At 42.9% G+C, this 15,019-nt stretch overlaps 1 protein-coding gene across 1 annotated transcript in view; it reads right to left on the bottom strand.

Moving 5' to 3' along the window:
* Positions 1–15,019, bottom strand: part of TMEM132D (transmembrane protein 132D) — an 883,628-nt gene that overhangs the window by 634,383 nt on the left and 234,226 nt on the right. Inside the window, exon 2 of the mRNA XM_068990253.1 lies at positions 13,632–14,520. Within this exon, the coding sequence (XP_068846354.1) occupies positions 13,632–14,520 (889 nt within the window). The remainder of the gene's footprint in view (positions 1–13,631; positions 14,521–15,019) is intronic.

The following is a 15,019-nucleotide window of genomic DNA, read 5'->3' as shown; positions in this document are numbered from 1 at the left end:
TGTCCTGAACACCACATGATCATTCCTAGAGTCCCAGGGGCCTAGAAGACACACAACAGTTTCCTGTAGCACCTGCATTTTCTGGACCTGTCAGAAGCGTAAACAACACACACACACACAGTGGATTCTAGGGGATTTCAGGCAACACTGCACAAAATGTGAAGAGGAGTGTGGAGGTATATTCACCCTGCTCTTTTTGTGTGTGCAAATTAATTTCATTTCTTCATCTCATCCATGGGGATGATAACCTTTCCCTCAAGGAGTGTGCAGCAATCACGTGTCCTATTTTGGCTACCAGCCTCTCTCCCCTCTTTCTGGAAATCCCCTGAGTTCTGAGTCTGGGGATCAGTGGTCTGTCATTGGGACTGATCAAGGAGGGATGGTAAATGCAGGACCTACTTCCCTCCCAGAAGTTACTGAGGGGGTCAGATATTTTCTCTCACTGTTCTGGCATGGCTAAGGGGTGGACACAGGACTCAAGCTTGAGAGAATGACCTCCTCTCTAGGTTGGTGAAGTCTAGGCTAGAGATAAAAGAATGGAAGAAATGTATGAAGAGCACTGATTTCTGCAGGAGCTCTTCCTGTTACAAAACAGCTGCTTCTGGTTTCAAATCCAACCCCCTAGAATGGCATGGATCCTACTTCATTCAGCATCTTTTCTCTAGTCCTTTCATTGATTTCTTTTGTTTTATGGCTTTCTTGAGATGTAATTGACATATAACACTGTGTAAGCTTAGGGTATACAGTGTGATAATTTAAAGTGTAATGTGTAATATATATGATATACATACATAGTGTAAAATGATTTTACAGCAATAAGGTTAGTTTATAACTCCATCATCTCATTTAGTTATCTCTTTTTTCATGATGAGAACTTTTAATATTTACTCTCTTAGCAACTTTCAAGTATGCAATACAGTATGATTAACGGCAGTCACCATGCCATACATTAAATCCCCAGAACTTGTTTATCTCAGAACCAGTAGTTGGTACCTTCGGACCAGCATCCCTTTTCCCCCTTCCTCAAGCCTCTGCCAACCATCCATCTATTCTCTGGTTCTAGAAGCTTTCATGAGATTCCACCTGTAAGTGATATTATTCAGAATCTGAATTTCTTGGACTTATGTCACTGAACATAATGCCTTCAAGGTTTATTATCCCTGTTGTTGCAGGAAAAAATGAAATCACTGTCTCAAGGAGATATCTGCTCCCCGCTGTTCACTGCAGCATTATTCGCAAGAGTCAAGACATGGAAACAACCTGAGTGTCCAGTAATGGATGAATGGATAAAGAAAATGTGATGTATATACACACAAAAAAATATTCAGTTCAGTTCAGTTCAGTTCAGTTGCTCAGTCGTGTCCGACTCTTTGCATCCCCATGAATCGCAGCATGCCAGGCCTCCCTGTCCATCACCACCTCCTGGAGTTCACTCAAACTCACATCCATCGAGTTGGTGATGTCATCCAGCCATCTCATCCTCGGTCGTCCCCTTCTCCTCCTGCCTCCAATCTCTCCCAGCATCAGAGTCTTTTCCAACGAGTCAACTCTTTGCATGAAGTGGCCAAAGTACTAGAGTTTCAGCTTTAGCATCATTCCCTCCAAAGAAATCCCAGGGCTGATCTCCTTCAGAAAAAACAGTATCCAGTCATAAAAAAAAGAAAGAAACCCTTCCATTATCTTCAGAACTTCCAACTCTGCCAAGTTGGCCAAGGTCAATTTCTCTTGCTCATGAGATGAGCCTCCTGCTAGAACATGGCAAAGAGATTCAAGGAAATCTCAAGCAACAGTCCCAATATCAATATCAGAGCACAGCTCGTACCACAGTTGGCATCTTCCTTCTTTCCTTTCTTCCCCCAAAGAATCAGAGCCATCAGTTTGTTTAACACAAAAATGGATGTATAGCCATCAATGTGGGTCAAAAGGTAGTGCTAGTGGTAAAGAACTCACCTGCCAATGCAACAGACACAAGAGATACAGACTGGATTTCTGGGTCAGGAAGATCCCCTGGAGGAGGGCATAGCAACCCATTCCAGTATTCTTGCCCGGAGAATCCCATGGACAGAGGAGCCTGGCAGGCAATGATCCATAGGGTCACAAAGAGTCGGAAACAACTGCAGTGACTTAGCATGAACACTTGGTTAAAACACAGTATAGCTGGAAGGGAAAAGGAGGTATCAGTGGATGGAGGGATTCCTGAGTTGGAGATCACTGTGGACTGACATCTTGAAATGTGTGAAGCTTGTGAAGTTATATGCAGAGAGGCATGTGATTCAATTATATAGCAGGAGAGAGAAGAGTGAGCAGTTTAATTAACTTTGATTTCTAACTTCACCATTCGACTCAACAAGCATTGACCAGAATAGCAAGAAGGGTGACATGAACCCAATGGCTCCCAACTCCAACTGCAAGTTTGTATCTCTCAGAGAGGTTTTTGAAAACGCCAGTACCAGGGACTTCCCTGGTAGTCAGGTAGTTAAGAATCCACCTGCCATTGCAGGGGACACGGGTTCAATCCCTGGTCCAGGAATATCTCACATGCCGAGGAGCAACTAAGCCCGCTTGCCACAATGACTGAAGCCTGCATGCTCTGGGGCCTTTGAGCCACAGGTACTGAGCCCATGTGCTGCAATCACTGAAGCCTGCTGGAGCCTCTGCTCTGCAACAGGAGAAGCGATTGCAATGAGAAGGCCATGCACCGCAGTGAGAGAGCAGCCCTGAGTACCCACAACCAGAGAAAGCCCGCTCATAGGAATGAAGACTCAGCCCACCAAAAATAAATAAATAAATACACATAAAAAATACAATATAATACATGATATCATAAATCAACTATATTTCAATAAAATAATAATATTAATAAAAGAGATAATGAAAAACATAGAGGAACAATTTTTTAAAATCTATTCACAGTATAGTTTTGGATTTCCATTACCTTAGGGTCCATGAATTATAAAACACGGATAAATTACTTAAAGAAATGTGCATTCTTTCATGTTCATGGATGTGTGTGCTCAGTAACTCAGTCATGTCCGATTCTTTATGACTCCATGAACTGTATCCCATCAGGTTCCTCTGTCTATGGGATTCTCCAAGCAAGAATACTGGAGTGGGTTGCCATTTCCTCCTTCTTGGGATCTTCCCAACCCAGGGATTGAACCCACATCTCCTGTGTCTCCTGTACTGGCAAGTGAATTCTTTACCACTGAGGCATCATGGGTATTGTTGTTACCAAAAAAAGAAATTACTAACACTAAGGCTTCACCCCAGACTGGTATGGAGGCCAGAGGATCCTGGAAGCTGTCACTGTTAGAAACAATAGCCTCAGATCATCTCAGATCGGGGTTCTTCTTACAGTGCAAGTATCTCAATAGGACTATACCTGACTCTGTTATTTTATATTGTTGCTATTGTTCTTTAGTTGCTAAGTTCTGTCCAACTCTTTGTGACACCATGGACTAACTCACCAGGCTCTTCTGTCCATAGGATTTCTCAGGCAAGCATACTGGAGTGGGTTGCCCTTTCCTTCTCCAGGGGGTCTTCCTGACCCAAGGATCGAACCGAGGCCTCCTGCTTGGCAGACAAGACTCTTTACCACTTGAGCCACCTGGAAAGCCCATTATTTTGTATACATGGCCTTGAAATACACACCAGCCACTTCATCTCAAGTCTAAATGAAGAACCTTCTCTCTGGTCCCTTACTAAACGGAAGATACATGGAGTAAACTCACGGAGACTGTAACTACTACTCAATCCTCCAACAGCTAATGAGTGCCCTTTTAGGCCAGATATTGTATGAGAAATGAAGAAACAACAGCGAGCAGATGGAAGATTCTGCTCATCTCATGATTCAAGATTCTCATGGAATACACACTCAGGTGGAAGTAAAAACCATATGTTGGGTACAACATAAGGGATTTGCAAGAAAAATTTGACCACACAGTATGTATTTATTCTAAACCTGGTACCTCCCTCTCTGTAAGAGCTGAGCTTTTTAATTTTATTTATTTATTTTTTTTCCACTGTGTTGAAAGTCTTTGTTGCTGCAAGCGAGCTTTCTCTGGTTGTGGTGAGCGGGGGTTACTCTCTAGTTGCGGTGCCCAGACTTCTCACTGTGGCGGCTTCTGGTGTTGGGGAGCACAGACTTGAGTGCTCAGGTTCAGTAGTTGTGGTGCACAGGCTTAGTTACCTCAAGTTATGTGGGATTTTCCTGGAGCAGGGATTGAACCCATGTCCCCTGCATTAGCAGGTGGATTCTTTTCCACTAAACGACCAGGGAAGTCCAAGAGTAGAGTTGTTTCCCAACAACCACAGTCATAATTTTTCAATTGTAAGGGTGATTCCATCCCCATCCAGGAGATATTAGGAAATATCTGGACCATCTTGGGATACCACAATTCAGGGTTGTGTATGTAGTGGGTCAAGTCAGAGATGCAGTTAATCAGACTGCAATGTATAGACCAGACGGCACCTCACAACAAAACATCATAAGATCCAAATGTCAACAGCCAAAGACTGAGAAATGTCTATTCTGTGGGATTATAACCCAAACCGCAAAGTATTAACAAATATCCAGACGTCCTTACTGAAATCAATGATTGAATAAATATATGCATGTGGGAAAACAACCAAATTTCCCCCATAGAATTCCAAATGATTTACATAGATATACCACTGCCAAGAAGGCACAGTATAATTCCATAACTGTGAGCTGTGGATAATTACTTCCTTTTGGAAAATACTGCATAGGACGTGTTGAAAAATCAGCTTTACAGTGGAAAAACCCAAGAAATATCACCCCAGCCAGTGACCAAAGTTCACATCAATAATGACTAAGTCAGATTGGGAGTAAATGTCCTCGATACGATGAAATGAAAATGGCACTTTATTTTTATGTGTTTTATTTTTTGTTTTTAAAAATCCCATTTGGTTTTTATTTCAAAATGATTGGGGATAAAAGAGCACAGAGATACATCTGATGCCTTTGTGTTTATCGGTACTGTTCCCTTTGCCTGAATTTCCTTTCTTGGAAAACAGAAGTACTACACAAACAACAGGGATCTGTTGTGCAGTACAGGGAACTCCACTCAATACCCCACAATGACAATATGGGAAAAATCCAAAAAAACCCAGATATATGCATATGCATAACTGAACCACCCCATTGTACATCCGAAACCAACACAATAAATCTGCAAACCAACTACACCTCAATACAAAACAAAAATCAAATTAAAGTGAATCACTACCTATTCTCCACTCTCCCAGGGCAGGGCTCAATCTCTCATGCTCCTGTCCCTCAAATGGGAGTCATTTTTCCTTTTTACTCATTTGTGTACTTCCTGACATCCTCAATCAATGTTTATTCAATGAAAAGGTGAAAGAGAGTAGTTTGCAGACAAATACAAAACATTACCTCTGTGGTTTTTTTTTTTTTTTTATCCCCAAACCCACTCTTTGGTCTTATCACAAGAAAAACATCAGATAAATCCCAATTGAGGGACATTCTTCAGAAAGTCTGAACAGGACATCTCATAGCTGTTAAGGTCAACAGAAAGCAAATCTGAGAAACAGTCACACACAACAGAAATTAAAAAGACATGATGATTAAATGTGATATCCTGAGCAGGAGCCTGGAACAGAAAAGGGGGCATCAGGCAAACACTAAGGGAGTATGAATGAGTGTGGACTTCAGTTAATAATAATATTGGAGCACTGAAAGTGACAAATGAATGAAGCTAATGTCAGGTGTTAATTACAGGGGGAAACTAACCACGAGGCACCTGGCACTGTCCTGTACTGACCTCACAACTTTTTCTGTAAATCTGAATCTATTCTCAAACAGAAGGTTTATTGGAAAAAGATGGATTGCCCTCCTTTCTCTGTCTGCCTCGCACTCCAGTCTGCTCCAGAAGCAACTCCCTGAATCCCCATTAGATTACAAAGGAGACGCAGTGCCAGGCATGGATGTCATGGACCTTTGTGGGGTTTGAAGATACCCAGTATCATCCTCTTCCTTAAAAGCACCCCACTTTTCTCGAGGGAAATACCACCTCCCCTGGGATGTGCTCTTAGTGACAGGTGACTCCAGAAGCCCACCTCTCATTCTGGAAGCACACCAGGTAACTCTGCTACCCTGGACTCAGACAGCAACTAGGTCTGTGAGCCACTGGGAGCTTCCCAAGAGTCTTTTTTAAAAATCTGAGTGAGTATTTTATCTTGTTTTATTTTGTACCACCTATTTCATTCTATATTTATGTGACCCAAGATTAAGTAACTTGCATGACTGTCTTAATCTCACAGAATCTAATTCACTGTTTTCCTGCAGGCACTGCCTATATTTTCCAGATATATTTTTCCAAAGCAAATAACAAATAAAATGAAAGCTGTTTTCATTCTAAAAATATACAGGAGATCTCATCTCTTCTGGCTTTCTTTACAATCTAAATCAGTTAAACTTCATTCAGGTCTTAAAGCAGTAATTTTTCCACAACGTGAGTTTTCTTGCTTGGCAATACTTTCTCCATGTCCACTTTGCCTTGTTGTTGTTCTTAAGTTGCTCAGTTCTGTCTGACTCTTTTTGACCCCACGGACTGCAACATGCCAGGCTTCTCTGCCTTTCACTATCTCCCAGAGTTTGCTCAAACTCATGTCCATTGAGTCAATGATGCCATCCAACCATGTCATCCTCAGTCATCCCCTTCTCCTCCTGCCTTCAATCTTTCCCAGCATCAGGGTCTTTTCCAAACAGTTTGCTTTTTGCATCAGGTGGCCAAAGTATTAGAGCTTCAGCATCAGCAACAGTCTTTCCAAAGAATATTCAAGGTTGATTTCCTTTAGGATTGACCTGGTTTGATCTCTTTGAAGTCCAAGGGACTCTCAAGAGTCTTGTCCAGCACCACAATTCAAAAGCATCAGTTCTTCAGCGCTCAGCCTCCTTTATGGTCCAACTCTCACATTTATATATGACTACTGGAAAGACCATAGCTTTGACTAGAAGGATCTCTGTCAGCCAACTGCTCCCTGGTGGTCTAGTGGTTAGGATTCTGCACGCTCATGGCCGCAGCCCCTGTGGGGTTCTATTCATGGTCAGGGAAGCCTTTCGTCTCCCTCTCTGCCTCCCACTTTTCCTTATTTTGCACTAATCCCTGAAATTTTGGACTCTATTCAATACATTTCTTTGTTGTCAATGCAGTTTATTTTAATGTTCAACCTCATCAATGGGATTAACTTTTGTAAACATCCTGCCATAAAGTAGGACACATTTAACATTTAGCACATGAGAACCCTGAGCCTTGAGATGGTTGTGAAATTTCTACAGCCACATTGGCAATAAAACATATTACAGAGTCAAGCTAGACTATAGCTCCTGACTTTTAATAAAATTTTTATTTTATATTGGAGTATAGCCAATTAATGAGGCAAAGCTACAGTCATCAAAACAGTATGGTACTGGCACAAAACAGAAACACAGATCAACAGAACAGGATACAAAGCCTAGAAATAAACTCATGCACCTGTGGTTAATTAATCTACAACCAAGGAGACAAGAATATAATGTTGGAAAGACAGTCTCTTCAACAAATGGTGCTGGGAAAACTGGATAGCTACATGGAAAAAAAATTAAATCAGATCATTCTTTAAACATCCAAGAGTCTTCGCAACTTTGATTGTAATAAGAACAGAGGGCACTATTGGAGGAATTCACTATGCCAGGTGGGGAAGAGGTGCTGGGCAAGCAGGCTGTTGCATCTAAACCAAGGGCATCCTCCTCCTCCCACGCTGCATCGTCAAGGCCAGTGGTCCCATACCTTATTAATGCTTAAGACCAACAACATACATTCAACTAATCCTTTCATTTATTTATGTTCTTAAATTATGTAGGCTGGGAGTTATGGCATGCAACTAAGAATATTATTCGGTACACTAGGGCATACTTTACTTGAAATAGACTAAGGAGAGACTTTTTCTGCTTCAAGGCGGCTTCAAAGGCTACATCATTCAAGTGACTTGAGTTCAGGGCCAAAGCACCAAAAAACACCACATATTATTTATAACAAGCTCAAAACCTTCTGCAAAGCAAGCTTCCCAAACCACCAAAAAGTACATTTGAGCCTTATCAACCCCAGGCCCACTTTGTCCTCTTGTCAATTATTCTTGGTTTTCCCCCCTCTTTTATATCTCTCATTTTTGCAAGAATAGTGAATATCTATTTCTTAATAATGCCTTATTCAGAAACCTGCTCTGAGATCTGACCACCTTCTGAGCACAAGATTCTTAACAAATTCTTGAGTATTTAGCATATAAAACTGCAAAGACTTCGGCAAAGTATATGCATTTGTTAATAATTAACAAACTGTCTAAATTTTCCAGGTGGCTCAGTTGGTAAAGAATCCACCTGCAATGCAGGAGATGTGGGTTCAATCCCTGGCAAGATCCCCTGGAGAAGGAAATGGCAAACCATTTCAGTATTCTTGCCTGGAGAATCTCATGGACTGAGGAGCCTGGCGGGCTATAGTCCATGGGGTCACAAAAGAGGTGGACATGATTTCATGACTAAAACACCACCACCAAGACAGCTTTTCATTCATTCATTCATTTAACCAATCTAAACATACCTCTGACTTTGAGAAAGGCACCCAGACAGTTCTAAGTGCTGTATCTCTGTTTTGGACCTTTCCACCTCCCTTTCCTGGACTGTCAGAGAGCCAAGCTAATACTATGCAAATATTTGGCTCCAGGCTTACATTCAGATCAGGCAACCAGAAGCCTTTGAAACTGACTTCTTGTGGGAAGAAGCAACCGAAGAATAGGTGGGGGAGATGAGCAAGAAAGAGTTCTTTGATTCTCCAGACACAGAATCAGGTGACAAGGGGCATCGGATGCTTCTGAAATTGACTCTCTGTGGGAGAAGGAAAAGGGATGGAGTGGTGAGAATGTGCAAAAAAGGTCCATGTGCTGGGTGATGCTTTTGTTATCCACTGGAAGGAAAACATTTTCTGAAATTAAAAGGGATCCTTAGATGTTTAAAGAATGAAAGTGCTTTGCTTTTCTTCCTTTGTGGAGGTCTGCTTTGGAAGATTTGGGCTCCAGAAGAGAAGAGAACTTCTAAGATGACAAACAGCCCCATTCTGGTTTTCCTCTTAGCAATGGCTAATAATGCACACAGGTGCACACACCCAGCTATTTTTGTAAATTGCCCTTGGAGATAATTTGCACCACAAAACTTGATTCTCAGGATAGAAGACGAGCCTCTGTGTGTCAGCTAGAAATGACAGGCACAGAAGTGACAGGGAAGCGGCAGTTTTTAGGTGGTCAATCACTGTCTGCAGCAGGAGTCCTCGATCCGGATGAGTTCCCTTCTGTTGCTGGCAGTTAATCTGGTCCCCTCTCCACCCTGGCCATCCTTAAGTGTCGAGCTATGTCCTACTGGCACCTGATCTACAAAACATGAGCCCACCTGTGGACTTCATTAGCACTGCCACCCCTGAGTCTAGAAACGAGTCACTATTGCAGAGGACAGCACCCAAGGATACACGGTTGTATCCTTCAGGGTTTTATATACAGGAGATGGCTAGATAGAGCTGGGCTTCCTGGTGGCTCCGTGGTAAAGAACCCACCTGCCAAGGCAGGAGATGTGGGTTTGATCCCTAGGTCGGGAAGATTCCCTGGAGAAGGAAATGGCAATGCACTACAGTATTCTTGTCCGGGAAATCCCATAGACAGAAGAAGTCTGACAGGCTACAGCCCATGGGGTTACAAAGAACTGGACACGATTAAGTAACTAAGCAACAGCACACAGCAAAGCCATCAGTTCATGCTGGGTATTACAGAAATGCCTCTAGTCATTTAACAGATACCCATAGTATTTTATGAATATATTAACACATGTATGTATGTCTAATCACTCCATGGGAAATAGATGGAGAAACAGTGGAAACAGTGTCAGACTTTATTTTTTGGAACTCCAAAATCACTGCAGATGGTGATTGCAGCCATGAAATTAAAAGATGTTTACTCCTTGGAAGGAAAGTTATGACCAACCTAGATAGCATATTCAAAAGCAGAGACATTACTTTGCCGACTAGGGTCCGTCTAGTCAAGGCTATGGTTTTTCCAGTAGTCATGTATGGATATGAGAGTTGGACAGAGAAGAAAGCTGAGCACCGAAGAATTGATGCTTTTGAACTGTGGTGTTGGAGAAGACTCTTGAGAGTCCCTTGGACTGCAAGGAGATCCAACCAGTCCATTCTGAGGGAGATCAGCCCTGGGATTTCTTTGGAAGGAATGATGCTAAAGCTGAAACCCCAGTACTTTGGCCACCTCATGCGAAGAGTTGACTCACTGGAAAAGACTGATGCTGGGAGGGATTGGGGGCAGGAGGAGAAGGGGACGACAGAGGATGAGATGGCTGGATGGCATCACTGACTCGATGGACGTGAGTCTGAGTGAACTCTGGGAGTTGGTGATGGACAGGGAGGCCTGGCGTGCTGAGATTCATGGGGTCGCAAAGAGTCGGACACGACTGAGCAACTGAACTGAACTGAACTGAACTGATGTATGTCTACACACACACACACACACACATATGGGCTTCCCAGGTGGCTCAGTGGTAAAGAACCTGCCTGCCAATGCAGGAGAGGCAGGTTTGATCTTTGATCCCTGGGTGGAGAAGAACCCTGGAGAAGGAAATGTCATCCTACTTCAGTACTCTTGCCTGGAAAATCCCATGGACAGAGGACCCTGGCAGGCTACAGTCCATGAGGTCACAAAAGAGTCAGACACGACTTAGCATCTAAACAACAACAACAGAGCAGACCCAGGCTAATTCTAAATACTTGGAAGCTGTGCTAAACGAGTGTCAAATTGACTTCATTAAAAAAGATACACAGCTTCATTATTTTCTAATTATGAGAATTCCAACTAAAGGCTAATGACATTGCCAGATCCAGGTTTCCCGCCAGCTGTTTTCATAAACAGATAAGACTCATTCATAATTAGTGTGTGTTAAGTATTCAGCAGGCATATTATTAATGCAACTTTTAAAGAGATGGAAAGCGTGCTACTTTACCAACTTAAATACAGATTTGTAAAGTATTTACTGATTTATTTTACTATTGTCTTAAATGGAAAGCACCTTTCTCATTGATGGACTCTGAACAAACACACTTTGTTCTACATCCAAAATTTTCCAATCTTTTGACTTCTAAGTGGTGAGATGCTTATTTCTGAATCTGCAAAGATGTGGATCCCTCGGAATACATAGCCCAGAAATGAACCTCTCTTGGCCATGGCACAGCTTGCCAGTGGCAGGGCTGCCCTCAGAACTCATGTGAACACACTAGTAGGCAATGGATTGTGGTCAGAATTTTGTGAAATTTAATTCTACACTGATAGCTGCTTCCCAATAAAGACTGATGTGAATATCATCTACTGGAGAGTTAAAGTTTTAGGAGATTCTAGTTATAAACCGTGGGTCCAGGAATTCAACAAGCAGTGGCTGGCAAATGGAAAATAATGGCAGAATATGAAATTGTTTGACTTCTTCTTCTTTAAGACCTTGAGTTTCCACTGGCAAAATATTTCTCTATATAGGCAGTCATCTCTACAAAGAATATTATGTAAATGTGTTGAGTCTGGGAAAACCAAGCACAAAGCTAAACATCAGGCAGAGGGAGGGCCCGTGACCAGCTGAATCTAGGTCTGATTTCCAAAGGACAGAAGGGAGCGATCAAGAGGTCTCAGTCCCACAGATGTGTTGTTCATTCTAAATCCCTGTGTCTAATCCCCAGATGCACCCCCAACCCCAGCTGAAGGTTTTTCCTGCCAACAATCAGCCAGGTTCAATCATGAGGTTAATGCTGTCCATTGGTTTCTGTGTCTTCGGTTGAGATTAAAAGGAAATTCCCAGCACTAGGTCACAATCAACAAAACTGAAATGTGCAAAGTATAAGCAAGAGAATGATTTCTTTCTTAAACTCACCCATCCCCTTAAAAAACACAATTTTTTTTTTAAAGAAAGAACAGTGGGGGACTTCAACATCCCACTTACACAATGTAAGTGGGATCATCCAGATAGAAAATTCATAAGAAAACACAGGCTTTAAATGACACATCAGAACAGACAGACTTAATTGATATCCATAGGACATTCCAACTGAAAGCAGCAGAATACACTTCTTTCTTAAGAGCACATGGAACATTCTCCAGGATAGATCACACCTGGGGTCACAAATCAAGGCATGGTAAATTTAATAAAATTGAAATCACATCAAGCATCTTTTCTTGATGTGAGATGCTATGCTCACAGTGCTATGAGATTAAAAATCAATTATAGGAAAAAACTGTAAAAAAAAAATATGGAGGCTAAACAATTTGTTACTGAATAATCAATGGATCACTGGAGAAACCAAAGACGAAATCAAAAAGTACCTAAAGACAAATGACAACAAAAACACGACGATCCAAAACCCATGGGATGCAGCAAAAGCCGTTCTAAGAGTGAAGTTTATAGTAAGACAATCTCGACTCAAGAAAAAAGAAAAATCTCAAATAAACAACCTAACCTTACAGCTAAGCAACTAGAGAAAGAACAAATGAAACTCAAAGTTAGTAGAGCAAAAGGAATCAGAAAGATCAGAGCAGAAATAAATGAAATATAGACAAAGTAAAAAAGAAAAGAAAAGAAAGAAAGAAAGAAAGAAAAACAGCTATTGAGTCCCAGGGGAGAGGGACAAGAGGGCTTATCATTGTTGGATAAGCTTTAAAAACCCACATATAAATGTGGTCCCATGTCCAGTAACACTCAGGGGTCATACCAAACTTCATTAGATGGCACTTCAGGTCAAGTTTCTAGATTATGTAGCAATGTGAGGACACATTTAGTGATCTAATAACATACCAAATAGCTACTATAATCAGACTCATGTGTGTTTACAACAACAACAACAACAAACTGTTATGAAAATCCAATCAAGCCAAGGCAAGTAGCTTCCCTCACATGCTGCTGTATGTTCCAACGAGAAAACTCACCCCTTCTTTTTTCTTAAAGCCCACGGGACTCATTTTAAATGCCACTTCTTGGTATAATTTTTATATAAGACACTCCACTAACTCTACTGGATATCCTTCACACTTTCTACTCTTTTATATTTTGAACATTAAGTTCTATTTCCACAGAGAAACAAAAGGGTAACTTTGAGGTTGGTACCACAGAGTGTACTTAGAACTCACATGCCCGGAAGAGACTGTAAGTTGGCAAAACTGTATCCTCTATCCTCCCTGACAATTTTTGCCAACCTATTTGCAGATTCATGTCAACTCTGAGCCATTTAACTCTCCTAAGACCTGCTGAGAACCAACTAAGCCAGGTCCAAGATAGAATATCAGCCTGCTCCTGACTTTTCTGGGCCAGCCCAGAAAACCTATTAGCAACATCTTCATCGAATCAATTGCCAATTCAGAGAGCTCTAACTGGTCTTTCTCCTTGACAGTGAACAAGGAGTCTGCAAAAAGCGGAGGAACGTTTCTACCCTGGCCAGCGCTAACACAGATCTAGGCATCACATACAGGAGAAGGGTCTCAGAAGTGCCCTTGACCTTGGAGATGCTACCGGAAGATAATGAACTCACCTTAACGTGAAGCGGTCCTCGGTGGAGTTTTTGGAGATGGAGACAGGAAACGTCAGCACATCTCCCTGCCTGACTGTCTTTGGCACGTACTGCACGGCCACGTGGTTATCCAAGCGCAGCTCTCTCAGCGGTGGCCGGCTGGGGGTCTGGTAAAGAAAAACACTCCCGATCCTGTGCAAGGGAGGCCCCGACTCATCGATGTCATTACGGCCCGTCCGCATCCCGCCGGCTCTCCGGGCATCCTCCTTGGTGCAGTCTCCACGCTCGTCCCAGGGCTGCACGGCATAGTAGAGCTCCACCGGGCTCCCTTCAGGGGGCTCCGGCGCCTTCTTCCTCCCGGCCACCACCGTTGGGGGGCCGAACCAGCTGGCCGGGAGCTCCAGCTGCGCCACGCACAGCCCCAGGGCCCCTCGAAGCCGGCAGCTGCCCCGTACTTCCCGGGTCTCCCGGAAGGCGAACACCCGCAGGCAGGGCAGGCTCTGCACCGGGCCAGGGTCGTCCCAGTCCCTGCCGACCACGTGGAACAGCACCTGCACACGGGGCCGACTCAGGTAGATCTTGTCCCGCAGGATGTGTGCCTTCAGCTTCCAGTTCAGAGAAAACGTGCTGGTGAATCCAAAGGGGCTGGAGGGGAGCATCAAGTCCTGGGGTACCACCTGCTCAATGGCGAAAGGCCCATAGCTGGCATTCAGGACTGGTAGCCTCTTGGATTTGTAAATCAGAAAGGACTCCACCCGCGACTGTAGACTGGAGTTTCTCATGATGTCCTGGTTGGCTTCCTTGAGGAAGAAGGACACGTCTGCGTGGTGGATGTGGTAGGTCACCGGGAGGTAGGTGGGCAGCAAAGAGAACCTCTGGATACTCTCCAGTATGCCTCGGCTTTCAGCCACTGTTGGGAGGAATCGGGGTTCAGGGGTTAGAAACTTGAGGGCAGTGGTACCAATATTTCAGACCTCTTTGCACCCCCTTTATAGTGGATTGCCCTGCCTTAGCATTAATTAAGTGATTCTTTATCCAAAATGTCTCAAATCAATTCATTTTATATTAAATGTATTTCTTTAAAGAAAAGTTGATGCCACTGGAGTAAGTAGAGAACCAGCCACCAGCCTCACTGGCCATGGACAGAAGCTGAGCGAGCAAATAACAATAGAATATTACTCGGCTGTAAAAAAGAACAATTTTGAGTCAGTTGAGTGAGGGGGATGAACCTAGAGCCTGTTATACAAAGAGAAGTCAGAAAGAGAGAAACAAATACCATATATTGATGCATATATATGGAATCTAGAAAAACAGTACCGATGAACCTATTTACAGAGAGGAAGTAGAGATGCAAATGTAGAGAATGGACTTGTAGACACAGCAGGGTAAGGAGAGAGAAAGGAGAAACA

Source organism: Capricornis sumatraensis, chromosome 17 (genome assembly GCF_032405125.1).
Source record: "Capricornis sumatraensis isolate serow.1 chromosome 17, serow.2, whole genome shotgun sequence".
NCBI lineage: Eukaryota > Metazoa > Chordata > Mammalia > Artiodactyla > Bovidae > Capricornis > Capricornis sumatraensis.
This window is presented reverse-complemented; position numbering and strand designations above follow the sequence as displayed.